Source organism: Bombus flavifrons, chromosome 15 (genome assembly GCF_040668555.2).
Source record: "Bombus flavifrons isolate JBK064 chromosome 15, iyBomFlav1_principal, whole genome shotgun sequence".
NCBI lineage: Eukaryota > Metazoa > Arthropoda > Insecta > Hymenoptera > Apidae > Bombus > Bombus flavifrons.
The window spans coordinates 6,615,346-6,643,221 of record NC_138456.1 but is presented as its reverse complement, the minus strand read 5'-3'; the positions used below and the strand labels follow the sequence as shown (position 1 = coordinate 6,643,221).

Here is a 27,876-nt window from a genome sequence, read left to right as displayed (position 1 = left end):
TGTTTTATCGAAACAACGACGAGAGATGGAACGAGTGTTACTTTAGATACGATCAAGTCAGCTCGTTCAACGAGAGCAAAGAAAATAGTTATTGTTTAATTAAAATTATTTCCATTTTCTGATCGCAAACACATTTCAATGTTTGTAACAGTAGAAACGAGAATGGGATTACGAAACAGAAAGACAGCTTGTTTCTTGGAAATATGAAAAGGGTATTTGATGCGCGGATATAGCGAATGGATGGCTCTGATTGATTCGAATAAAACCACATAATTCTTGTTCGCTGTACACTAAAAATCTCATCAAAAGCGAACGTTCTATCGCGATACCAAAGCCATGCTTTTCCGACTAAATTTAATACGTCTGAATTAAAAAATGTGACATACGGTTGATTTTTCGTTCTGGAAATATAAATAATGTGTGTGTTATAAAAAATAATAATGGATGAAATGCGATGAAAGGGAATTGTATGTGTGCATATCAGTTAGCAAACACGTCTGATTTTAATTAAAATACTGGTTAATAAAAATAAAGTATTATAAAATCATTTTCCGTTTGATGTTTCAGTATACGAAACACAAAAGCTCTTTGTGCACGAAATATCCAAGTGCAGATAAATATTAAATAGTAGGGATTAAAACGTGTTTCATCTACCATTTTCCAAAATGTGCACGAATAATGTGCATAAATTTTCCCTTGCTAAGATGGCGAATGATGACCGAGGGAACTATATAATTTCATGTTAATCCGATTTCATCATCATTGTCATAATTTATAAGTTCCATGTGCCTTTCTACTCTCATTTGCAATGCCGGAAAATCTGATTTTCATCCTTTTGTAAAGTTTGTGTCAATATTATTAAAAATATTCGAATATGGTTTATTCGTCGTGATTGTTAAAAATAAACTGTTAAAAGACAAAAGGAGGGAAAAAGAAAACGAGGAACAAAATTCCGGTTTGAACGATGCAAAGCCAACGATGTTACATTAAAAAATATTTTGGAGAAAAGTTCTACTCTGGGGATAATATTTAGTAGCCTATTACCAAAATGCACTGATTATACGCGTCGCCAAAGATATTGTTCCCGGGAGGAAATTAAACGAAATAAAACCCCCGGCACATGCTCGTCGGATTATTCCACTGGAAATCCAGCTGGAAAGAGAAGAGCCCGAAAATCGTGCCACGCTTATGAATTATCGAATGTGTCGTTCATTCGCGAACGTTCGTTGCACGTAGATCCAACGTAAGATTTTTCAGTTACTTATAGGTAGCCACAAAAGTCAAAGTAGTCACAAAAGTACAAAGAAATTGCAATAAAATTGGAAATTTTGTAATTACCAATACAATTTTATTCCAAGGTGCCGTCCTACTAAATGTTCGTTATTTCTCTTAATTCCTTCTAGAAAGATGTTAATGTATCGATATTAAATTCAAATTAAATTACTAGAAATAGTAATTACAATGTTAATATAAATAGTCACGAGACCGATAATTATCGAAGATAATGTACGATCCGTGTATTGTTAACACTGCACTGTACATTTGATCGTTCCCATTTCACCAGGAAATTAATTGAAAATACAATCACGGTTATCGTTCTCATTATTGTTTGACATACAAGCTATCGTATTTGCTAATCATAATAAACCTTAGATATAACGCTCGATATCTTTGTTTATTCAGTTTCAATAGAAAAATGATAACGCTCTATAGGTTCCATAAATCGAGCAAGAAAAATTTCTTTGAGAGAGATCTATCGATCGTGTTATAAAGATAATTTAATTAAGTTTAATTGACGGCTCAGTGGTTGACTTACAAGGAGTTTAACTTTTGTCCTTTGGTATTTTATTTAACCTAACAGAGTTACTTTGCAGCAGACGTCGAACTTGTTAATTTCTATCCATTGCACAAATGAAAAATCGCGTCGAGAAATGTTGCTCTCTTGTAAAGTTTGCCCATGGGGAGCAGCATATCGCGGTTTTGCTGTCGCCCAACAATCAATTGAAATCGCCGAAAGTCAGAGCGAAAATTTTTTGTTCGCTGTCATCGATTTTTCGATTTCTTCCTCCATTTGTCGCTCGGCTAAATTTTTACGAGGCAATTTTTTTTTCAAGTGAACACGAGTTCTCATGGCGAAAGAGGGATGTTTGCAAATTTTCGATCGCATCGCTGAACAACCGGTATATGGCCGAAAGCTGATGTTTCAATTCCTTTCAAGGTTCAATTGTTCTCCGTTTTGTGCACTCTACATGCAATATCTCTCTTTTCAGTGGCACATTGTTTGTAGCGTTTGTAAATTATAAATTAACTTCTCTCGACTATCTGTAACTCTGTTATCGTCTTCGGACTTTTATATCCAATCTCATTTTCATTTTAATCGAAGTCTCCATGGAAATCAATAAACCGATGATCGGTAAATCAACATTTTGTTTTAAGAAATACATTAGCATCCATAGATTAGCACTTCGATATTTTTTTCCAACCTAAGGAACAAGAGATACGATTGGTTCTAAAATAATCCAGAAAACAGCAGGATTGACTAATAGAAACATGATCGAGACTACATTTAATCAGATTGGAGCGCAAGAATAACATGCAGATTTGACGATGAAATGCAATTATTTGCAAACTATGGAAGCACGCGAACACTCAGCTATCTCACGAGTTCCTCGGATCTTGTCTGTCGTTATCGACAACCTCGATTCCCATTCGCAGAACATGACGCTACGAATCGTGCATGTAACACCGTTTCCAACCAAGAGCTCAACATTTCAACCAAGACCGAATCCGTCTTATACAGTGGAAGGGTAATTCCGTCGCTGGGACTTAATCGTGGCAAAGCACGTGTTGCGATCGAAACAACATCTATCCAGCCCGTTTCCACGCCGAATTTCAAGGAAATGAGCCGTCTTCTCTCCCTACCTGCCTCTCTCTCTCTCTCTCTACCTCTCTTCTCCTTCGAACAGAAAGATGGACCATCGATGAAATTCGGTGGTCTAACTTGTCACTCGTGACGAGTAACTTTGGAAGTCGGCAAATTCGAAGCTCTAAATCGAACTAATACACTTAATGGAGTAAAAGTGGGGGAAAATTGTTTGGTTTCTAGCGGTGAACTAATAGCAGCGAAACTGTAATCAGTCTTAATGCTGATTTTGCGGTTTTAGTTTTCCGGTTGTTTGGCCAGGATCTCTTTGATTCCTTTGGTTCTCTGGGCGCGACAGTTGGATTGCCACCGATATTTACGCAATTTCATATTTTTATTAACCGACGCTGAACATTAACTTGTTCGAATGAACAAAGTACGTACCATTGTATTTTATTTTGGACATTTTAATATAATCTTGTATATTCTGTGCATTTTATATATTTGTAGGTATTTAAGCTTCTTATAAATACATAAAAATTCGTGGTCTAGCGATAGCTAGCTGCCTTGACAGAGTACGGCTTTTGAGAATGAACCTTGTTTACTCCATTTGTGTGCTTTTTAATAGTCGATAGAGAAAGAAGAAGGTTAGAAAGCGAATAGGTTCGCTTGAAACCGCAGTCAAGATCATGATAAACGAGTGAAGTACGTGATTTTAGCGAGTTACGTAATCTCAGCCGGGGGCTTTTCAGCTAACCGTTTGGTGTCGAATCGGAAAAGTCTCGGACGTAATCGGAATCGTGAAGAAGAGAATTATGTGGGAGAGCGGAAAACGAACGAGTAATATCGATCCGCGGTACTCGAAGTGTTAACCGAGTTGGCGCAAGTCCGACGCAAGGACAATCGGCCACTGCGTTAGTGCTCTGTCTGTGGTTTCAGGATTGTTTCCGAAAGAAGTTCCGTCTTCTAACTAAAAACAAAGGATCTTTAAAAAGTTTCTCGGACTTCTTTAGCTTCGAAGAACAGAAAAAAAGAAGGGTTGAGAAAGAATTAATTTAATCGGACGCGCGATTCCTGAAAACAAGTAGCTAACTTTGTAGATTATTTTCTTTAATTCGTAACAGTAGTTATTTACGGCTATAGTTACTCGATAAAGGATGTATCAAGCAATCTGTGAAAACTGTTCCAACGAATTTTATTTTTTTTTTTTTAACAAAAGGCACGGAGTATTACGTGAAAAAGATCGATTTATGCATGGTACTCGATATTTCTGATAAATAACGATGGAGAGGAGAGAGTTGGAGGAGATCGAAATTTCATCGATAGCGACCGATAATATGTGAGAATCGAGCGCTCGAAGGTACCATTATTTTCGACGAGATGTCGAGATAGGCATTGCGGCTCCCACTATCACAGACATTTCTATCAGTTCATCCAACCCGCGGCACGATAAACCGGCTTACAATTAGTCCTGCTTCAGTCATTATTCGAACCAAGTAATTAAGAGCGACTTTAAACGAGGCGCTATCGTTATTGGAGTAATCGGTACTCGTTTGAATTTTCATGAAATATGTTGGAAATTAATCCTCTGCTAATGCAACAAAATCAGCAAGAATTTAGAATTAATAATTTTGAAAGTGATTATTTCGCATATCTATCTATCACTATCAGATATAAAAACTACGTGTCTTTAACTTTTTGTAGATAACAAAATTAATAATTGAATTGTGTACTACGATATTTGATATAGATAGTAGCTGTCTAACAGCCATAATTTAGATGATTAAAACGATACAAAGATTGTGTTGGACAACAAATTCAATGTAATCGTTCAGCTTTTTTAAGAATTAACTACTGCGGGGAATTTTCAAGGTTATCTCTTAAACGTTCTGAAAAAGTCGTTTATTGTTTTACGGAGTAGCTATCGAAATACCGCTTTGAAAATAGTTACGAGGGCACGGTGATTCAAACAATTTCAATTTGCGTTGAATGCGCCGTCTTAGAGAAGTTTTCTTTGAAAGCAACTCCTTGTACTTTTACACGTTTCTACATTTTGTCGTAAAAGACACATTGTGTTTTTACCCGTTTCTGCTCGTCTTTCCGTGCGACGCTTCTAAAGTGGCAAGATTAGAGAAAGTTTTTTCCAAGGCTGTTTCCCGGTTCTTTCCGTCACATCCACCGCGCTCAATCCGAAGCTTGTCTAGCTTTTAAGTAAACTTTTTAAGCAACAGCTGTATAAATAATCGAAATGCAACGTACAATTCCATCGTGTTTTATATTTCTTTCTCTTGTATTGAAATATCAGCAGGTTCGAATTAAGAATCTGAAAAATTCATTAAATTCGAAATTTCATTTAATGTAATTTACTATATGGCTAATACCGAATCATCGACATGATTGGAGACGCGTCATTCTGGAAATTACCCAGATTTTTAATTTCATAACTTTAAAAATTTCTTTACGATATATTACAATATTCCCGAGTGACTGATATTACTAAATAAATTAATAATTAGATATCCTCGATGAAGATACTTTGCTATTTAAACGGTCGATATTTTAATTTTGAAATTGTGAAAAGCGGAGGATCTTTTGTTCAGTCAAGTTTGCAGGTTGATCAAAGAGCTGGTGTTTTTGTTTGTAATAACGCGATTCGAACAAACGAGGCGGCCACTTTTAATGCGAGGTTTTTTTTCGGTAGCATTCGCGCATTTGAACGTATACGCGATTAATGGTCTCCATTTAGAATGTAACTGTAGGACAGTAGGTGGCTGGTGAAGCGTGCATCAAACGGGATTAAAGAGCGAAACGAAAAACGTTTGGACAGCTCTATCAGCCGAGAAAAATGTGTACGCTGTGGATAGTTTCCACTCTACGTTTTTGTCCTTTATTTCACGCAATTTCGTGCCCTCTGTGAACGACAGTCCACCGCCCCATCACCGCGGTTATCCGACATCTTCGCAATGCGTTTCTCGTCTTTGACATCTTTTAGTAGAAGCTCTGATTCTTTGTGTGTATGACAGATCGATTGTGATTAATTTGCAAATTACAATTATCAATTACATTACGAATCGGTGGTTAGTTTCCGGTTGCTGGAAAAAGGAAAGCAGAAAAAGAAAAGAAAATCGCGTTAAGATTATCAGGAGGGGTTAATGCAAGTGGATAAACTGGACAGGGAACATCTCGTTGAGACGCTGGAAAATTTATACGAATTACGGAGAATCGGGTTGAAGGGATAGAAGCGAGCCGAAATAGTTGGGAGTATGCGGCTTATTTTAAGGATTCCAATTATCCGAAACGTCCCGAGTATTCTGTCGATTTTTCTGCTTTGAATATTCATTTATTTGAATAATTTTAATATTTTTTTATTTTAACATTCTATTCTATTTATGGAATTTATTTTATTCATTTTATTTATGGAACATATTTTATTCTATTTTATCTGTCGGAGGTTCGTCAGTCATTCGAAACGTAAAATTATTTTTGGAAATTTTTGATAGCTGGATATCTTTTGTTCTTTGGAAAGTGGATATCTTTGGACGATAATGATTTAGAAGGGATGTTCATACAACAAGTTGTTGGTTAAAAAAGAATTTGCATTTTTATTACAGTGACATATGTATATGTTACAGTACACAGCATGTGAGATCTTTCACGATGCATTCGAACATTCACGATACACACTTATCGACCGTATCCGGTTCTATTCAACGCAACGAGCAACATGGCCTATCGCAGTTACATTCTCGCTAGAGCCCAGTTTCTCTTTGTCACCTGAACTACGATTCGCTGGTTATTACGCAACCTAATTTCCAATGTATATTCTGATAACATCCGTGCCGTTTAGCCTATGATACAGCAAAGAGGTGCGATAGTCCCACAGTACCAAATATTCGTTTCCACGAGTGCACGTTTCCACGATGCAACAACGATATCAACGATATACTCGAAAAGTCGCGAACTCGAAGAATCAATACCGGTGTTGTATGTTTTGCTTAATTCACGAACGCGAAAAGACGTTTTTCTTTTTTGGCGAGTTGATTTAACTTCTACGTCGAGCCAAGCGGAATCAATGCTTTCAGCCTAACTGAGCTACATTTTGCTAAATGAAGAATCGTTGAAATTGTTCGCCTAAATTGTTTGAATTCTTCTTGAACGTCGCTGTTCATCTCTCAACAACGATTCGAAACTGTTCACTTATGTACAAACGTGTCTCGTTACCAGCGTACGAACGATCCACGAACGATGATCCTCGCACGATAGTGTCGTACCTCCGCTACGCGATTCATCATCGTCTGACAGGGTAACTGGCCCCTTGCTGCGTTGCTAGCGGAAATTCAAGAACGCAGTTATACGAAACGACGCGTCGCATTGTCCGCTGTTACGCCGTTACCCACGCGACCGGTTTGCCGAGCCATTTAGAAAACACAATACACCATGCTTCGCGCGAGTCCGAATGGGTCCTTGCGTACCATGTTTATACTCGTAAATCGTCCAGAGAACGCGACTGTTGCGTAATGAAATTCTCCGATCCTACGCAGACCACGATGCACCGAACACACTTGCCGTACAGAGCCTGTTACGTACGTTCACGGTCCACCGAGTAAAGCTACATCGAATAAAGTTAAGACTCGTAGAAAATTCACATATAAAATGCTCGGTTAACTAGGTCGTTCACTTTTAATGTTTGCACAAACGCGACACAAACTTTTTGGCTGAAGTTTCTTTTCGTCGCTTCAAAGTCGACGATTTTCCTTGAGAGCTTTCCGTTTCGGTTGATTAGTTAACTTCGATTTGAGGGTTCGAGTTCGATCGAGAAGGAGAAAACTACCACGAGTCGGGAAGGTTACGCGTTTGACGATAGAACCCAGGAGGAAAAACCATCCAGATCTGTTCAAACGTTCGAAACCTCCACGCTTCGGGAGTTTTTTAACTTGTCTCATACATTCAAGTTAGTGTTGCCCATACTGTTGATGAAGTTCGAGTGTTGACCGTCTTGGCTGGCCTGTCTGGCCGCGTGTCCAGCTTCTCCGCTCTGAATGCTAAAGTGCCTATAGGAAATGTACTCCGGAGGAATCGGTTGTTCCCTCTTCACGGTCTCTCTTTGCTTCTTCACCTTCAGATAGCCGAGAACGGACACGAGAAGCAAGAACACAACGAATCCCATGCAACAGCCGACTATCAAACCCAAACGTCTTGTCAGGAAACTGCTGACACTACCGACGTCGCCCATCGACGAACCATCGCTGCTGATTACCGCGTCCGGCGATTCCAGGGTCTTCACTTCGGTGCAACGACTCGTAGACGAATCTGCCATTTGCATATCCGACGGCGACTCGAATGTTTCGTGGTTCGAGAAGTTAAATTGGTCCATCGTGTCTTCTTCGAGACGTTGGCCCATCCAGTTGCCCAAGCCAAATACGCAGATCAAATACCGAGTGTTTGGGGAGAGCTTTGAGAGTTTCGTCGAACGCGAATTTGGCTCCAGGATCTTTGCTCGGATCTGAAAATTTTATCGAGAAAAAGAAGATTAACAAAATTGGAATATTTTGACAGGATACGGTAATACGAGAATACTCATAATATATTAGAGACTAATTCGTAGATCATGTATCTCTATGAATCTGATCGTGTCAGTCAGGATTTCATGCGTTTTTAATCGATATAAGCTCTCGTGTATAGGTGTAGGTATTTAGAATGATCGAGGAGAGAAACACGAAGATGTAAAGAGAGGCACATGAAAATTAATCACTGAACATTGTACAAATTGAGAAATTCTATAGAGACCGAGGATCCATAAATTAGCTACTACTATGTAAAGACAATGTCTTGGTGTTACCTCATCGATGTTTTCCATTGTGTGGTAAGCCACTTGATAACCGCGAATACCCGAGTGATTTCTACTCTGCCACGATACCAAAACGGAGAACGGTTGGATATCTTGAATCGCAAGTTTCAAGACGAGAGGCGCGGAACAGAAAGCGTGCGGGTCCAGCTCGAGGAACACCAATCCTTGTAATTCCGGTGGCTGTTGGCACCTGAGTAATCCGCTGTCCATGTCGTTCATTCGCAATCCACCCCCTCGATTCCGTGTTACGCCACCGCCTACCAGTTTCTGATGATCACGCAGCCACTCCCAGAGCTCTTGAGACTCGCAACCGCAGTGCAGTGGGTTCTCTATATCCAGAAAAACGTTTAATCTTGCATAATTGCTGTTTCACGAGAGATGGATGAATATCGCTGTGGTATAAGTAAAGGTTGCTACGCTATACCTCGGGAATGTTAATAACAATTTTAGTTTTATAACACGTGCTCTCTATCTAAATCATAATTATCCAAAGAATTTTAGAATTTCAGAGAATCTTAGAATTTATCGTTGAATTTTTCTGAATGTGAAGTGGATCGTGCGATGGCAGTTAGCACCATCGCACTCATCTTCCTTAGAAACGTAGTTCGTATCTTAGATTCTACAAATTCTATGATACCAGCATGAAAGTCTCAAATCTTTGAATAACTGTAACTAAAAAGAGTAAGTAGGAAAAAATACTTAAGTAGATTACCTTCTGCACGAAGGCTCCGTATTTGCGTTTCCAGTGGTCGGAAGGCATTCAACGGCAAATTCTCTAAATAATTCCTACTCAGATCGAGAATTCTCAGTTTCTTCAAGGGCTTGAACGCATCCGGAGAAATGGAAGATATCCAATTCCCGTAGAGATGAAGTTCAGCGAGATTCTCGAGATGTTGGAACGTGCTCTTACCCACACCGCCGATCTGATTATACGAGAGATCCAGCACTTGTAGGGCCTTTAGATCAGGCGGGAAATCCTCGAGTTCTTTCAAGCGATTGTGCGTGAGATTAAGTATCCTGAGGTGTTCCAGTCCTTTTAATCTCTCCTGAGGCAGTAGCTCGAGCTCGTTCATGCTTAAGTCCAAGGTTAATAGTTCGAGCAAACTGCGGAACGCGCTCGGCGACACTCGCGAAATCATGTTGTTGCCCATGAACAAGTGCATTAACGCTGGGAACGCTTCGAAGTCCTGACTCGTAACGATCGTCAGATTCGTTCCAGAAATATGAATCTCCTGAAGAGCAGGATACTTTGCTTTTGAACTAATCTCGTGTATCCTGACTAATGGATTGGCCGTGACATTCAACCAGGTCAAGTTTGGGATATTTTGCGCGGACAGGGCGACCGCCGGGATCTGATGAAATTTGTTAGCGGCCAATTCGACTTTACGAAGTAAGTTGGATCGGGCAAAGAAGTTGGCCGGTAGAGCAGCTAGATGATTGTGACTCAGGTCTACCGATATCAATCGAGAGAGATTTACGCCGGCGAAGCCAGAAAGAGTCATGATGTAATTGCCACGCAGATCCAATTCCCGTAAATTGGTCAACCCGTTTAATTTTGACATGTCTACGTTTACAATCACGTTGTTAGCCAGTGACAGAAACTCAACCGTAGTAGCGTTCGCGAACACGTCGTACGGTATCTCTTGGAATCTGTTACCGTCCAGTTTTACTTCTTTCAACGAGTCCAAACCAAGGAAGAGAAGACTAGGTAGCATCCGGAGGAGATTATTGCTTAACAGAATTTTACCAAGGTTCTTGTTCTTCGAGAATATCTCTGGTGGCATTCTGTAGAGTTGAGAAGAATCCATAGCCAGATGCTGAAGAGACGGTAGTCCGTCTAAAGAATTTCCATTGATCTGACTAAAATTGTTGTACGATATTCTCAACACTCTGAGTCCAGGAATGTCAAGACGATCCAACGTAGAGGCAGTGAGATGATTGTGTTCCAAGTTCAATTCGTACAGGTTGTTCAACCCTCTGAACGCTCCGTTTTCGATTACGCTAACGGTACAGTTCTTGAGATTCAACGTCCGGATTGGTAAGCCCTCTTGGAAGATCTTGTCGTGCAACACGTTCAGATGATTGTTGGCCAGGTCAAGCACGCGAAGTCGCTTCAAAGCGGTCAATGCATAAGGATCCAAGCGACGCAGCCCATTGTCCTGCAGGTAAAGTTCTTCCAGCTCGTGTAATTCCGAGAAAGTTCTCACTGTGACGTGGCTTAAGCGGTTCATGCTTAGCTCGAGGAACTTGAGCGCCTGCATCGGCTGAAAGGCGGTGTCCTCGATTCGTGAGATGGAGTTATTTGTTAGATATAATCGCTCGACCAGCAACAGGTCCCGGAACAAAGGAGCTTGGAGGCGGGTTAATCTGTTGTGGCCGAGCCACATGATTCTGACCGACGCTTGGCCTCTTAAGGAGTCATTGTGCAGGACACCGAGACCGTTGTTGTCTAACTGTATGGAGACCAACGAGCTGCCGCTGTTTCCATTTTGTCCGACATCGTTCGACACTTGGAACACATCGCCCAACACCGCCAGAAGATTACCTTGAAGATTGACGTGTTGGAGACTGTGCAGGGATCTCAAAGCGCCGGTTTCCATGTCCGTTATCGCGTTATTCTGTAAATGCAGTTCCAAGAGCGACGGTAAAGGCGCGAAAACGCCTCTCTTTACTTCGGTAATCTGATTGTCTTGCAGTCGCAGTTCTCTCAACGACTTTGCTTTCGCGAACGTCCCCACCTCCAGCTCGCGGATGTTGTTTCCATCCAGAGACAGGGTCGAGAGATTGTCGCAATGCTCGAGAAAGTCTCGCGGCACTTTCTCGATGTAGTTGCCGCTCAAGTGTAGCTGTGTCAGGTGGCTTAACGTCGCTAGACCGCGCGCGTCGATTTTCCTAATAGCGTTTTGTTGAAGATACACCACCGATAAGCTTGTACTTCCAGCGAACGTTTCAGCGGGTATTTCCAGGATGTTGTTCTCCGCAAGGAATAGCTCCTTCAGCTCTGGTAACTTGGAGAACACGCCGCGGATGTAATGAATGTGATTGTTACTAAGATCGATGGACCTAAGCCTCTGGTTTGCTCTGAACGTGGATACATCCAGTGACACGATCTTGTTGTGGCTTAGATCGATGGACTCGAGATCGATCAGTGATATGAACGCGTCCTTATCGACGAACTCGACGGCGTTATAGTAGAGAGACAGAGTCTTGAGGGACGGACAGCAACGAAAACAGTTGAGAGGGATCTTCTTGAAGTTGTTGCTGGTTAGATCGAGAAAGTTTAGAGCGTCTAATCTCGAGTATCCATCTTCTGGAAGCTCGGATACCTCGTTCCAGGCTAGTCTAAGCGACGTTAGGTGTTCCAATCTCCTTAAAGACGTCATAGGAAATACTCGGATTTTATTTTCAGCCAGACTTAGATCCGTCAGAGTATCTTCCAAACCTGCGAACGCGTATTCCGATATTTTTATTATCTGGTTGCCCTTCAGGTTCAATTTAATCAGAGAAAGTCCGTAGAAGCTGTAACTAGGAAGCTCGTGCACCAGATTCGCCTCTAAATCCAGAGCTTTCAGGGAACTCAAGGTTGCCATCGCCTTCTGCGGCACGTGTGGAAGTCGACCAGACACCAGCGCCAAGGATTCTAAGCTTTTGCTTAATCGTTTAAACGCATCTTCGCTTATCTCGCGAATTGCCGAATGAGATATCTGCAGATGCCTGATCTGAGAACCGGCTGGAAAGGCGATAGATCGAAGTTCCTCCACTCTTCTGTCTAGCTCGTAAACGCTTAAGGATTGAACTATCGCTCCTGGAACAGTCGTTATCATAATTCACTCGATCTATTTAACCAAAACACGTAGATTATACATTGAATATGTGGTATAATGGATTCAAAGCTATTCGAGACGTAGTATCTGTTTGCATAAAAACCAGTTCAGCGAGATAAACGTAGGAGTTACTCGAGATCCCTTAATTGAGAACACAATCTAAACGTATTCGGGTAATTATTCTGTGCGGTGTTGAATACAAGCTCGCTTAATCGGGTCCCGGGACAAAGGAGAAGAAAATCCCGTCCGGCGGAAACGAAATCCCTTATTTATCCTAATGTATTCCCTCGTCATAGATGGTGGCCTCGCGTAGTACGTACCTTCTCCACCAGCGGCGTGTATTACACTGGACAAAGCGGTCCTGAGGGATTCCTCGGTGGCCCCGGCACATTCCAGGAACAGCCCGTCCTCGAAATTGTAACAAGGGCAGCCAGGTATCGTGTCTGGCGGTGGACACTTGGCGCTCCTCGCTTCCTGTGCTGCCATGCAAGCTGCCAACACCACCGAATAGATAAAACGAAAACCGTCGCGGTTACCACGAGTCTCGTGTCCGCCACGCGACGAGTCCGAGTCCCGCCACTTGCGTCTCGTCCGCGGCCAAGTCGTCCACATATTATTATCGCGCCGTTCCGGTCCAGGTTCGTCCGAATCCTCTCATCGTTTCTCTTGACGACACTCGATCTTGCTGCCGTGCCCCTACACAAATGCGTTATTCGTTGTATAAATAAAGCACAGTAATTCACAATTTGGGAAATTAGCCAGTGTATAATTTAATGATTTCTATTGTATGTATAACTCATAGTACTACCCTTTATAAATTTCTGAATATTTCTATCTACATGATAAAATAATTACCGTAGCAGTTAGCTATTTGCTATTCCTAATCTCTCTCACGCCTAATAATCATATCTTCGATAGCCGATAATTGCGTGATTTAGAGTCACTAATCATCGTAACGCATCTGCATAATCTCACACACGCACTCTAAGTACCTGCCATAAATCATCGGAATGCAGAATAGCTCCGGGCTAGTTTGTCTTTGATGACCCGTAAAAATACGTCGTTGGAAATGAGAGATAATTAGGTGGAAAAAATTCAGGAACTCGGCTATCAGAATTTTATGTCCTTAAGCCAAATTCTCAGGTCTAGAATTTCCTCTTATAACGCGTTCAGTGGCGTTCACTCGCGTACACGTAACAGCTAACTCAAAACGCTACGTGGAGCGTTGATTCTTCCATGATGGTAGGTTAATAGCTCAGTCGCGTGCCATGTGTTATGAAATATTCCCTTCGACTTTATGATTTTTTTCACTTATACTTTATCTTGGCGGTGTGTTTCTTCATATCAAAGTCGAGAACGAGAGATTTGTAATACATTTAATAACAGGTGAAATTACTAAGAATCGAGCCATGTTTGAATTAGAATAATCGATTCTTCGTACGATGTGGCGATATATCGTTTGTATGGAGCCCCAAAAGAATACGCGTTATCCACTTGGACGAAAACTTCTACGCTTCGCGACAATATTCTTTGATTCATACGTAATTCGTGTGACCCGAAAAATGGAACAAGTACGTTCGAGATTGTTAGCCGATGTGCGTGAAGAAATATTCCAAGAAAATGTTAATGTCGGTAAAACGTTGATAAAAGAGCGGAGGTTGTTCACGCACGCGAACTTTTTCATGCGTAATTCCGTATGCTTGCGAGTGGATTACATTTACGATTAATCGATACCTGTGTTCTACTATTCGCGTACCTCGTTCAACGTAAATACTCTCAGAACATTTACAACGTTACGTATGCTCCCGCGAAATCATCATTTCAATGATCAAGATAGCTTAGAAACCGCAGTGTGTAATTTCTGCTATAGTATAGTATTCTTATCACATGCATATTTACATAATGACGCGATGCAAAATAATACAAGATAAAATCGTGCGTAAGGCGGGAGTAGAACTGGTCTGTTACTAGTTAGACATCGGGACGCGAGTTTACTCGGCGAAGTAAAATAGGGTTATCACGCGGACAAATATTGATTATAACTAGATTAAAAGGCGAGAACAGCGCGCGACTTGGTCAACGAAGTTCCGGTTGTAGATGTACAACTTGAATCATGCTCCAGAGGCGGAATAGGTTCGTCAGCGCGCGAGTAAATACACACCGACTATGGGTATTTCAGCAAGTAGAATCGTACCGTTCTTGAATAGACAAATATAGCGAGGCTGCACTTGACACAGCAAGTAGAACGAGACGGTCTTCTCGGGACGAATACGCTGCCAGCTAGCATAAACGGCCAGGTGGAGTATAACCGTTCGTCGTTACGTAAATACACTCAGACTGAACCTGATTCAGCGAGTAAAGAAGACCTGTTTATGACTCCGAATACATATCAAAATTGCGGTGCATCGTAGTAAAAACTATCTAAATATGTATGTTCTCACATAATACGAATATGTACGGTCCCGTTTATAAGTATTAGGTCATTTAGAGAAAACAAAGCAAATCTATAAAATGATTAGAAAACAATGGTAGAAGATACTCAAATTTTTATAATTTTATAATGTTTTGTTCTATAAGTTCTATAAGATTGTGAAAGTATAATTGTTTATGGCATGTGTAACGACAAAGTTATTTATCTAATTTACAGTTACATTGTGAAAGCAACTAAATAATTATTCGTTCGTTTTTCACCAAACGTATATTTCGTACAATATTTTCATTTATTATTTGCATAACGATACCAGTTCCAATGGGTATCAGAAGTTTCATATATCAGACACGGGATTCTGCACCTTGGCTTGCTCCAGTTCGTACAAAGAGAGCCGTGATCCCCAAGATCAGCCGGTCGTAATTTAATGTCTGTGGTAAATCTTCGGGGCTCGGATGTCGTCAGGCGTGCAATGACCCGCTACGTTTGAAAAAATATGGCTGGATCGGCTGACTGTTGGACAGGATTTTCAAATAGACGTTCGATAGTAGTCAGCCGGTCGTGTATAAGACGGTTGTGTTCGGAAATACAGAAGCGTCAGGACTCGTAAGTTCCCTGCAGGTTATGTTCAACATCTAGTTAAGGAGAACAAGTTTGTTAGGGGTTGCGCTCACCGCAGGTTAGACGCCCGGAGAACGGCAGTGAAGCAGAAAAATCAATATTTCCTTCGGCGTTACGAGCCACGGCTTTGAGCTTTTAATTAATGCGTAATGCAGATTTTTAATCATTACCGGTCGCGTGCGACCGGCTCGAGCTCGAGCCTGATTACTCGCAGCAACGCGCTGTTTATTAATATGATTTTTCCTGAGTCTTTCGTGCTCGTAATGCTTCACGTCGTTCGCAATTCGATATAAGTGCTTCTTTGGAAATCGTGCCTGCGTGGAGTTGAAACAGGAAATACAGAGCTGGATTCGATATTCCTCCTTTATTCGCGTGCGCTTTCTTGGAATAGTATCTCGTAAAGTTTATACGACCTCACAGACTAACTGACTTGTTAGTAGACATTAGAAATTACGAATTCGTGTTCTCGCGAGATAGAAGAGATCCTGAGCGGCGATAAATCGGTGGCCATTAATTTCCAATTGGTCGCAATGTCTGAGCGGAATAGGTAACTGAAGAGAGAGAGAGAGAGAGAGAGAGAGAGAGAGAGAGAGAGATCCGCAACTTCTCCGAAGAACGTAGCCTCTGGAGCATTTAAAGTTTAAGCTCGAGCCTCAACTCAGTCAGTCAGTTTCGAGTAAAAATTTTCCGGCCAAAGTATCTCGAAAGAGGACTATTTAACTTTCTCGTTGTCTTCGGCGAGCCGCTTCAAATCAGATTTCCATAAAGCGCGTGCTTCGTTGTCGTGGATTTCTTTGACCGCCACGCGTGTAGTTGATGTTTTGAGTTTCTGAAGATTGATTATAATTTAAGCAGAATTCCGTTGGTGTATCGTCGACGAGCATCAGAGACGTAGCACGCACGTGCGCTGATTCTACACACGTGACTATCGTAATGATCGTGTTACTGTTTTCCTCGTTTCGCCAGTTAATGCCTTCAAAAGCGTACAGGTGTCGTGGCGGTAGGGTGATACGAAGAGAGAGCCTCGTCGTCGCTAGTTTCTCGTGGAAAATGCCTCGTATGGGGAAGGACCGAAATATGGCAGGGTTTAATAAAGGACGCCGGCTTTCCCTGCGAACCCAAGCACAGCTGCATTGCGAGAGACACTCGTGCCGCATTTAATTAAGCGTTGCAGCGACGCTTAATCTTCAAACTGCATTCGCCAAGTCGAAATACGCCAGATGAAATTGAATACTTTCCGTGGTGCGCATCTTACGTTCTGCCGTTTATCATGTATCATGGAAAAAGGATTCGTCCGTAGACCACTCGCGGATCTAACCTAGATTTACTATCTGTTCAGAATCCCATGCATGAGTTTGTGAGTAGAGAAGTTGATAAATATTGACAGGAAATACTGTCACGACTGTGTCTTTCCGGAGACTGTTTTCTACTGACGGTTTTTAAAATGTAAATTTTAATATGTCGTATTTCATAGACTCGTAAATCTTCATCTCTCTGTTACGAACGTTGTCCTGCAACTAAATTTATCGATCTACGTGCAGATGGTAAAGCAAAGCGAACATTTTTCTAGATGCTCCTCTCGAAGGAAATGAGAGCAATTATTTTGCAAAGGCATTTGGAAAAAACACGACAGATTTTAATTACCTTTTGTTAGCTTATGTTGAAAAATGAAAATAAATATATTTGTCTTCAAACGAAGGAGCTTTGTCTATGAAACAACATCTACGAAAATCAACGACGAAGGATGGTAAACAGTGTGGCAAATAGAAATCTGCGACCGCGGAACAAATTGTAATTTCTATTTCGGCTGTGAATCCCGAAGAGCCGAAGTATACTTGAGCTTCCATTACTCGAGTTTCGCAAAGCAGAATTGGCTTTGTGTTGTAGGAGCAAGTTCCAAACAGATCAGAATTAGGGTAAAGAGATAGATCCTTTACATTCATGAGTGCGGAATATATTAGCGAAACTACATGCGATCGATTGACATAAATCTATCTAAATAAATATTTTATCGATTTTGTAGTCACTCACAAATAACGGTCGGTTGAGCGATACAACAAATTGTTTTCGTAAATCCTAAATCCTTCTGTATTTGTTAGGTCACTAGGTTTGAATATTTAAATAGAAATTGCCTGATATTCTGTTACTTGGATCCTCTTACTATCCACCGTTTTATCCCTTATTGATCCCGTACAGTTGAATCCCAGAGCGTTACCCACAATACACGCCGCTCATCTTTGCTACTTCAGCATCCAGAGTGCGTCGAGTGCCGTGCAAACTTCTCGGTTACTTCTCAATGCTCGGTGAACTAGTTTCAGCAACGATAGATTATTAGAATTCCGTATCGCGAAATAACTCACAGCGTCTATGTAATCAGGATGATGTTAGCGAACCGCGTATAGGAATTTCTATCACGAGATCGTTACAATGTATCACTTGATGAACGATTATCAAAATTATCTTCTTCCACGGAAAGGATAATTCTTCTCTTTCAAAAACACAACACTCTGAAGACGTAATAAGTGGAAGAAATATAATTTTACAATCCTTGGGCAATACTTACAGATACGTAGTCGGACAAATTTAGACGACAATTATAATTTTAGTTAGAAACCATAGACTCTAACAGTCCAAATGTGCAATATTTCCATAAAATGCCAATCCATAATAAATAATCCATAAAATGTCCAATCAAGGTGATTATAGCGATCGTAGTCGCACGAGAGAGAAGCAATAAGGTGGATCGGGGGGAGTATCGGTTATACGAAATTCTCAATCCTCTTTTACTTGGATTCGCATCCTGGATGAATAGGGTTGATTCATTGCATATAGTGGAACGTTCGACCACAGACATCCGGGTGCAAGCTTCTCGATTACTTTACGATCAAACCTCACAAGCCGGTGGCGGGTTAGAAGATCCGTAATCTGGACAGGATCCATACGATTCGACCAATCTGGCAGGATCACGGACATCGATTCTCGTCGTTGCGCTGGCGGAACGAGCCATCGTAGAACTCGCGGTCTGGAACGTTTTGGTCCATTAAGACCACAAGAAAATTGAATTCCGGCGCGACAGCGAGCGCGCAAGCTCGGATTAAATCGTTGCGGTGCACGGACGAAACCGCGTTCGCTAATGAAGCGCGCTGCGTTGAATATAAAAGGGATGCCACAGAATCCTTTCGACCCTCCCGCGACATCTTCCAGCCATCCTCCTGTTCACCGCTGTCGAAAGGAAGCGCAATTAACCCTGCCTCTTGTCCGATCCTTTTAGTTTTTTCGAGCTTCCAACCCTCGAATTGAAGGACTAGGCGTGAATGGAATATTTGAGAATTTGTCGTTCCATAATCGTTCTTAACGTCGGCACCGAATCACCCATTTGTCACATTAACGATTTCCCCTTTCGCTTGTTTCCCCTTGCCACCTCACACTCTGTCAGTTACTCAATTTTCCAGTGCCTCTAATTTCCGCAAAAAGCCGCGCATCTCTAGGCGCTCTCGAAATTACTTCGTCGTACGCGTACCAAGCAAAAGTTTAATTGCTCCACGCGTTTTCTACTGCTGTCAGGTCATTTCTTTCCGTTGAAAATGAACGAACGAAACTCGTCCTTTAACGACAAAGCACGGCTGCACTGAAGTCGACTCCTCGTCGAATCGGCCAACTTCGGGACGAACCAAAGAGCCACGTCTAATAAGCCACCGAGAGGCTTGCAGTTGTTCACCTATTTAAATAGCACCGACGATGGTAATGAGAATGCAAATGGCACGGCACGACCGAGCCAGCTTTCCTGCACACGTCACGGAATAATAAAAGGGAGCGGTTCCCTTTCCAGGACTTTGGTTCCTTGGGATACGTGTCTTGGTACTTTCTTTCTAATTGAGAATCGTGGTTGTAAAATATCAATGGAGACGTCGGAACTCGGACGAACTTTGGTAGAACTGCGCCTAGATATTCTTGATATCGTCAAGCTACCATTTTCCTTTTAATAACCAGACTGCAAGCATTTACGAATTCATGGAAAATAGACAAGATTCACGTAATCTTAAGAAACGTATGAAATGTCCAACGTACGATATTGTTTATTATGTTTAGTGGACGAAATAAACGTTCGCCTTGGTTCCATTTCTTTGCTCTTGTTGATAAAAATATGAATTTGTACAAATATCTGTCGTGCATTATAAAGATACATCATCGATGTCATAATCCATCACCTATTTCCCTCAATCCTGATCTCAATTAACTCAAAGAGCCCTGGACACGTCTCAAAGTGATTAATCGTTCTGTGTCGTAACACTGACCTGCTAGATTCTCTTACGATCGAGAATATTACTAAAATCTAAAATTACGGTAATGAATGCAGTGTTAGCCTCTGTCGTGTTATAAAAACTCCCGGTTATGCTAATTTCAGAAACGAAATTTCAAAGATTCGTCGCATCGTTGATGGTGCCGCGAGCCAATATCACAGACATGCCGCTAAGCCATGATGAAAAACGCTTTCCAGGCCACTGGACATGATTATCCTCTTAGGGCAATGACTCCTTATAACGCGGGCGAAAAGCAGCTTCCACAAACGCCGACACGAAGCTAGCAGCTTATACCAGCTGCCTGATTATTAAAAGTTAAACCTTACTTTCCGACGGTAGGGCAGGGAGAACGGGGAGGTGAAAGAGGGAGAAAGGAAGAGATAGAAAGAAGGAGAATAGGCCAGGATGGAGAAAAATCGGAGGTGGGGATTTGGGTTGTAACCTCTTTAACCTCTTTGCATAAAATTAAAGCTAATCATATTCATTTTGCCGGTGCAGTTCCTCGAAATCCTCGAAACTGTGCCGGAACATTACGACTCTGAATTTATAATGATGACAATGAAAATTTGTACCGCCGAGTTTCGAGGGTTTCTTGCCGGAATTTCAACCTCGCCGCCTGCACGATAATTAGGTTGAAGTCTCTAGACACGACGATCGTCGAGAACCTGCCGTTTGTGACGCAGATTTCTAACAAGTAAACGTGCGTTATTTCTCCCTTCTATTTCCATGTTCTGGCACAAACTACGCTATTCTAGGATCGAGTCAAAGATCTCTAGGAACACGATGATTCGGCGAAAGTTGCGAAATATTGCCTTGTTTCGTTGCTTAAAGAAATGCTACCATAGGTATTGCCGATAATATGTTAATTATCGTGGAAACGATATACACGGTGATTCTAATTTCGTGATACAATTGAAGCGAGGGAGATATTATACTATGGCTCGAAATAAGAGGAAAGTCAACAACGACTGAACTTGGAAAATACGTGTTCGAAAGGATTAACGGTTTTGAAACAAGTTCAAGGACTAAACGTAGATCCCGAGTAACATTGGAAATTGAGAAGGAGCATTGCTGTACGGTCTTTGAGGTCGGGGAATAGGCGCTTTTGATACTCTTAGAACACGAGGCACTCGTCAGACGCGGCGAATTCCATTGGGAGGAAGCGCCGCGCGGAATTATAGAAAATATTCCTTTCGTTAGCCATCCGTGCCGGTCGGGTATTCATGGAAAAGCTGCTCGGGATTCTTCAAAGGGCCGACGCAGGCACCAAGTACATACGCGAATCTCTTTACCGCACGGGAAAAAAATTTGTGTATTCTGCTTAATAAGAAGAGAGGGATACCAGAGAAGAGAAGATAGTCTATTGGAAAGGCGATCTTTCTTGGGCTCTGCTGTGAGCTCTGTAACAGGTTCGAAATCGATCCGAGATGAAACGAGAGAAAGCGAGTAACCGTTGGTTCTGTGTTTCTTGAAAAATTAACAACCCGATGGGTAATTCGCGAGATAATTGAAAAGGAAAGGGAACGTCGATTTCAAGGAAAGAGGAATTCTTGTATGAATAATTTAAACCGAAAAAACGATCGTGCTACGTAAGAATTTTTCAGAGCTATACCGTACGCGCACGTTCCACGTTAACGACAGAATTTACTTAGGAAATTACATTTAGCGTAGATTAATACTGTTAATTGAAAAATTTTTTGTTCCCTTTGGAGAGGATGAAAAAAGCTAGTGGCTGTGGCAGAAAGGAAAAGAACGTTAAATTAATTGTTCCAAGTGCAACGCGCGCGAAGACGAGAACAGTTTCTTGATTCCTCTCGAGTCCGCTTCGTCATGGCGAACGTCGTTAGCTAAGGATAAATAAAAAAATCACTCCCCTTAGGGAGACCGGAACTTGGGAAAAGGCGAATTAAAACTGTCGCCGGGAGAAGCATTTATCAGCATTCGAAGAAATGATTCGTACTTTACGACGCGGAGTTCTCGATCGATCCCGTATTTTCTTCGGAAAACAAAAAGTTTGGAGCATCCTCGTCGTGTTTTATCGTCGAGTTACGACTCCTTCGGTTCGATATCACCCCTTTCTTTTCTTCCCGTTTCGGAAAAAACTTGCCGAGACACGCAAAATCTTGCTAGAGCTGCTAGTAGTAAAACCGTCATTAGTCAGACGTAGGCTTTTATTTATGTTGTTCGAAGGATTATGGCTCTTAAAGTTTGCCACGGAAGAAGTAATATAGCTTTTTCAAACATTAAACCACGTATATCTCATTCTTCGTTAATGTTCTCTTTTTTCCTTTCTGCTCGATTGTTTCGTGGCGTAAAACGAGCAGCTAATATCCTGTTTTGTGAACTTTCAACCTTGTATCGACCACCAGGAACAGGATGTAACTCGACAAGAAAAGAAAAGTAGCCGATGTCTTCAAAGAACGTTTAACATCGTTGATCTTATAAAAAGGCTCCTGCTACAGAATTAGTATGCCGGAGACGAGGAAAGAATCTTCGACGTGGAAAAGATTTTATTACCGATAATTAGAGAATTTTAAAGGCAATTAGTAGACGAAGTAGGTTGGTATACTGCAAATTGCAACAACGTCTTTATCGGAAGAAAGTTCGATTTTATCGACGTCGTGCGCATGCAATTTTATTTCGCTGCCAGCCGTTCGTTAATTTCCCTACAGAAAAGACATTCAAACGTAGAAAAAGCATCCCGTGTAATTTTTTCCTTTTATCTTAACATACCTCCTACTTTTCCAAGGTTTCAACGTTATGCAAGAACACGGTTTACGACTGAATACACTTCGTGTAAACATTATTTCAAATACGAATGAAATACAAATTTGAAACGTATAAAATGGAAATTGCATAACTTTCGGTTCACATGCTTTACGCGAATATTTTACGCTAATTACAGAATAATGGAATTCTCCGTTGAAACTTTCAAGTCAACTGTTTCATCCAGTTACTCGTCTCTTTATATTCGTTACTTTCGTCCAATTTCGAATAATTTTTGTATTTCTCGTTTTTGAATAATGGTATTACAGTCGTGTTCGTTGTTGTTCGTCAAAGTAGATAGATTTCGACGTTAGCACGAGAAAATCGTGATCGACAATGACTTCGTCGTAGTTGGTTCAATGGAGCTTGGAATTTTCAAGTCTGGAGAAGTGCTTCTTTAACTTCCAGCCAGGTGAACGCTGAGTAACCAGCTCCATCGATTTTCCAACGTGTCTTCGGGCATATATTAATAATGTAAGCAGACTTGTGATATCTCTCGTTCCATAAAATATTCATGGAAACTTCTGTCTTACGTTTATTGATACAAGTTTAATCGTATTCTGACAAGAAAATTTAAAGTTCGCAATCAAGAAATGTCAATACATCGACGTATAAGGCCAAACTGATCAACTCCATTTTTTCTCAGTCTCTCAATTTCGTTATATCGTGGTACACGACGAATGTTCAATTTTGAGATATTGCTTTTTAGTGGACACGATGATAGGTTAAACCAGGTAACACAATAATCGTGTCATGATATACATAGTTGCACAACCGATCTTGTGATTGTGACACGTTGATACTGCGTGTTCCTCGTGTTACGCTGAAAACAATCCTTGTCTGTGATGCGCTTTGAATAATGACTGTCCTCGCCAATACTCGACACAGGTTCTACACGATTTAATAGTAGAATAATATGGGACCATGAACACCTGTTACAGGAGCTGTAGATGCATGCAGAAGAAATATATTGCAAATATGAAGCTGGTAACGTGTTAAGTTCGTAGAAAGTTTGGAAACTTTATACGCGTTTCGTTGAAAATTCTATGATTGTATACCAAAATAAAAAATACGAAAGAATGCGTTAAAAATATAATATACGATAGTAGCGTGTTACAGATATGGGATAAAAATAACGTGTAGGAGAAATGTTAGACAGGGATCATAAATATAAAGCAAATATTCGCAATGTATGGTTTAGTATACAGAAAATCGGAAAATGGATTACGAACATTTGAATATTTAAAAATGCTTTTTAGATTGAATCTGTTAGTAAAAAGATAGTAAGTGTAGTAAAATAATATTTCAAAAAATAGGAGATGATGTAAATAAAAAATAGTAATAGAAAAATACACGGAATAGCGAGAATTCGTATTGATCAGGTTTCTGGTGAATGATCGCGGCTTTCAGGGATGAAGTTTGAATAACAGCGATACACGCAAGGATTGGAAGAAGTTGTAGGAATATCAGCGGTAGGATCGAGGATCCTGATTTACACTATATCCGATTTCTCCGTGCACAATGTCTCTAACGTGGCTACCTTGAGAACCGATGCCAAATACATGTACGTACCATCGCCAATAGCGGTTCCTATTCTCCGACACATTAAGAACATACACATTCGTAATTCCTGCTATCTGTGTTTGATACAAGTCTTAAATAATCCCACTGAATAGTATGGTCGATTTACGAGGCCGATGATCTCTCAGAAGATGCTTTTGAAATAGTTTAACGGAATTTGATCGATACCATGGAAACCGTAACACAGCGGGGCTGCAACTTGTAGCTGGGTCGAATGAATGCTTAATTTCATTGGGGATTCAACTCTCATACCGCGTCATGGCGGACGTTCTATAACTAATAAAATTAGCGAGTATTCCAGCACAATTCTTCCAAGTTATTTTAATTATTTTTACTAACTGAACGAACGAATCGAAGCAGGTCTCGTTGATTCTACCACATGTCGATCGTATAATATCAATCAATCAATGATATCAAATATGTAAAAATGGAATAATACAAAGTAATAAAGGTAATATTTTTTCATACTTTGTATTACTACAATATGTTTCCTCGATGCAGATGAATTTCAATAAGTAACGAATAACAATGAATTTGAATGATTATAATAAGATATCGTCTGGAAATACAGTTTCGTATAACTGACAATGAAATGGAGATTTTGAATGCTATTATAAATCCGTGAAAAACATCTATATTTCCAGCCAAGTTATTCATGGTTGAACAGAGGCTGTTGATCTATCTGCGAGGAATATACACACAGATCTTTCTATTTCTTGCTTCTCAATCTACCTCCAGATTTTCGCATCGACATGTTTGCTGCCCGATTCTAATCACGGAAAAGATGTTAGCTCTCGGTGAAATAAGTCGATAGAATGGAACTTCACGAGGAACCACACGTTCATTTCGTTTGCTTCTTCGCCAAACTGCTCGAAAGACGAACTGGTATTAGATGCAGCATCTAGAAAAAAGGTTTCAGCAAGTTTTCTTCTCGAGCGGCATCTTTGCGATCCGCATTCACTCCTGATCAGGATGTATTCGTCTTCTTTACGATCGGCGGAAATTTTCTCAACTTTCCCCGGAAGGTGTTCGTAACCGGGAGTGAAAGCTCGGGCTTAAGAAACGGGACTAGTAGCGTCTCGCGATCCTGACTAGGCAGGCGTGAAATCCTGGAAGGACCGGATCCAATCTGCTTGTAAAAGCAGAAACGCCACACAGTGTGGAACCAGTATCTCATCTTTCTTCCATCTCTCTCTGCCGCGTTCCTTCTCTCGTAAATCCGAGACGGACCCGCAATCTCGATGGATTACGTACACTCCGACGCGATTTTACAGTGCAACAGGGGAACCAGGGTACTGCAGCTATCCATCGAAACTTCCTAAGTCCGACGACGTCCAATCCTTGTCTAGTAAATTTCTAAGGATCCGGCCGCTTTCCCATTGACCACTCCGATGCTAGAAATAATGTTTTCTGCAGCCGTTCGAGAAACCTCGTGACGAAGTCTGAAGAAACTGTATTCAACACTCGTTTATATAGGGATTGCATTGTTGGCCGATGTAAAGAAGAATTTAATGAGGAGATTGTTGTAAGTACAGTAAAACTCCATTAATCGAACTCACGGACTTAATAATTCTTATAACCGAAGTTCATATGGCGGAAAATAACTTAAAACGAGGTTCGATGCATCTTTCTCTGCAAGTTAATTTGTAATTTCGTGAAATCACGTTTCTTCGCGTAACTCGCAATAGAAGCGCTTTTAAAGGGAACAGTCGTATTTCGCAAAACACGAAGCTACGTTTTATCGATTCCAGCGGCGATCAGTCGTTTCGAAGGATCAAGCATCGACGAGGTGCACAATCCAATTAACCGTCGCTTTTTTCTGGCTGAGAGATTCCGATAGTTCAGCCTGCCTCGTTATCCATCCTTTTTATACCTTCGTCGTTATAATTCGATAATTCCCGTGTTTGCCAGCTTTTCCTTCAGCAGTTGACGATCCAATAGGAACGTTTCGGTATAATGGGAAGGACTTTACTCGCGGGAAAAGAAATATCCCCGACGGCGAAGGATCGTCGTTAGAAGCGAACAGGATTGTTTCACGACGAAGGGATTCTCGGTATCCGAGATTCCCGGTTAGATTGAAAGGGATTTTCGAAACAGGATGGCCTTCGTTGGAATCCTTTGCCCGTTCGTGATTCGATTTCGACCAGACGTATCTTTGATACACTCTGGCAGAAATTACCTCTTCCTTCTATGAAGTCTAACGTCTATGAAGTTATTTACACAGCGGAAGCTCGATCTGTATTCATTGATTCGGAAAAGAAGCGAACATTTGAAAGTTCCACGAGCAACTGCGTCGAAATTGTCGAAGGTCTTTTCTTTCTTCTACGTCAGTGGAAGAAAAAGGAATATTGCCGACGCGATAAAGTTAAGAACAGGAGAGAGATGCAGGTGGAATGAACGGGTTATCATAAAACTCGTACACCGTCAAGCTGAGAAATATTGAATTCTGCGACCAGCAAAGAGCGACCGAGAGCCGAATAATTAACGCGATTATATTGCAATTGTTTTGCGAGCACGGACTAATTTATAATGTGAACGTGGTCAGTGTCGGATTAAAGCACAAAAATTTATTTCATGCGAGCGCAATTTAAGCGCGTTTTAATTAAAACTTCCACCGGACGATTTGTAATTTAAACTTTTATACCTGGCACGCGTGGGTAAAAGTGGCGAATACCGCCGAAGAAAATTTCGGGCGAGCGGTTAAATGAGACGCAAGGAAAATGTTCTTTTTTTCATGGAATTTCTTCCTTCCGTCGTGTGTTGAACAGTATGTTTCAATTCGCACATGTTAATTACTTGGTATAGCAAGGTTGCTTCTGCTTAACGCGCGTCCAAGTCTCGTAACGTTCAACCTCTTCGTTCTCTATGCTAAATTCGTCCGAGAAATACGGTGCCCTCTTTTTATTTGCGCTCGTTTAACGCTAATGACACGTCACCCGGCGTTGTGGTCGAAAAATTCACGCTCATTAGAAGTTCGCATCGTCTCTGCTCACGAACTTTTCCTCTGAATAAGATTCGGAATTCTTATGGCATACTGCTGCCTATGCTTTTCCACGGTTTGTTAAAAAACGTTCCGATTTTATGAATTCGCATGGCGAAATTTTCAAAATTCCACTTGAATTCCGCAAATGTGTTTTGATAACATATGATTAAGAACGATCTATCGGGATCATTGAAAATGGAGTGGACTGTTAACTATGTATTAGGTCATCCGAAAAGTTCCTTTCGTTTTATAAGGAAATAATGGATCCACAACACTTTTCGTTTTATATTATTTTATGGAATTACGTATGATCCATTTTGTTCTATCAAAATGAAGATCACAACGTTCGACAGATTAGGTTTCATGTTTGTATGAAGATGCGTTGTTGTAAAAGAAAGGCACTTTTCGGACAACCTAATACTTTCTTCTGCTTTGTGAACGTGATACGAGCTATGGAGGTTAAAATTTAACGCCAAGAACGTGATTTTCCAGTTATCTTTATGTCAATAGGAATTCCTTTTTACACTCTCATTCAAAATATTTTGTTTTATAGCACTAACACTTGCCGCTAGATCAGTTGTCGTAAAATTTCCGAGAACTCAGCGTAACGATCTCGAACAACGTCGGAAATTTCGGATATTATCACGAGAATTAAGAACTG

At 41.0% G+C, this 27,876-nt stretch overlaps 1 protein-coding gene across 7 annotated transcripts in view; it reads right to left on the bottom strand.

The window, feature by feature from the left end:
• Positions 1-6,451: 6,451 nt before the first annotated feature.
• The window catches only part of LOC138187814 (protein artichoke), a 309,368-nt gene continuing 287,943 nt past the window's right edge, over positions 6,452-27,876 (bottom strand). For all 7 annotated transcript variants that reach the window (XM_069128978.1, XM_069128979.1, XM_069128984.1 and 4 more), the window contains 4 exons: positions 12,856-13,231; positions 9,424-12,516; positions 8,703-9,040; positions 6,452-8,366 (listed from right to left, as the gene is read on the bottom strand). In XM_069128978.1, coding sequence (XP_068985079.1) covers positions 7,803-8,366; positions 8,703-9,040; positions 9,424-12,516; positions 12,856-13,147 — 4,287 coding nt within the window. In that variant the 5' untranslated portion in view covers positions 13,148-13,231 and the 3' untranslated portion in view covers positions 6,452-7,802. The remainder of the gene's footprint in view (positions 8,367-8,702; positions 9,041-9,423; positions 12,517-12,855; positions 13,232-27,876) is intronic.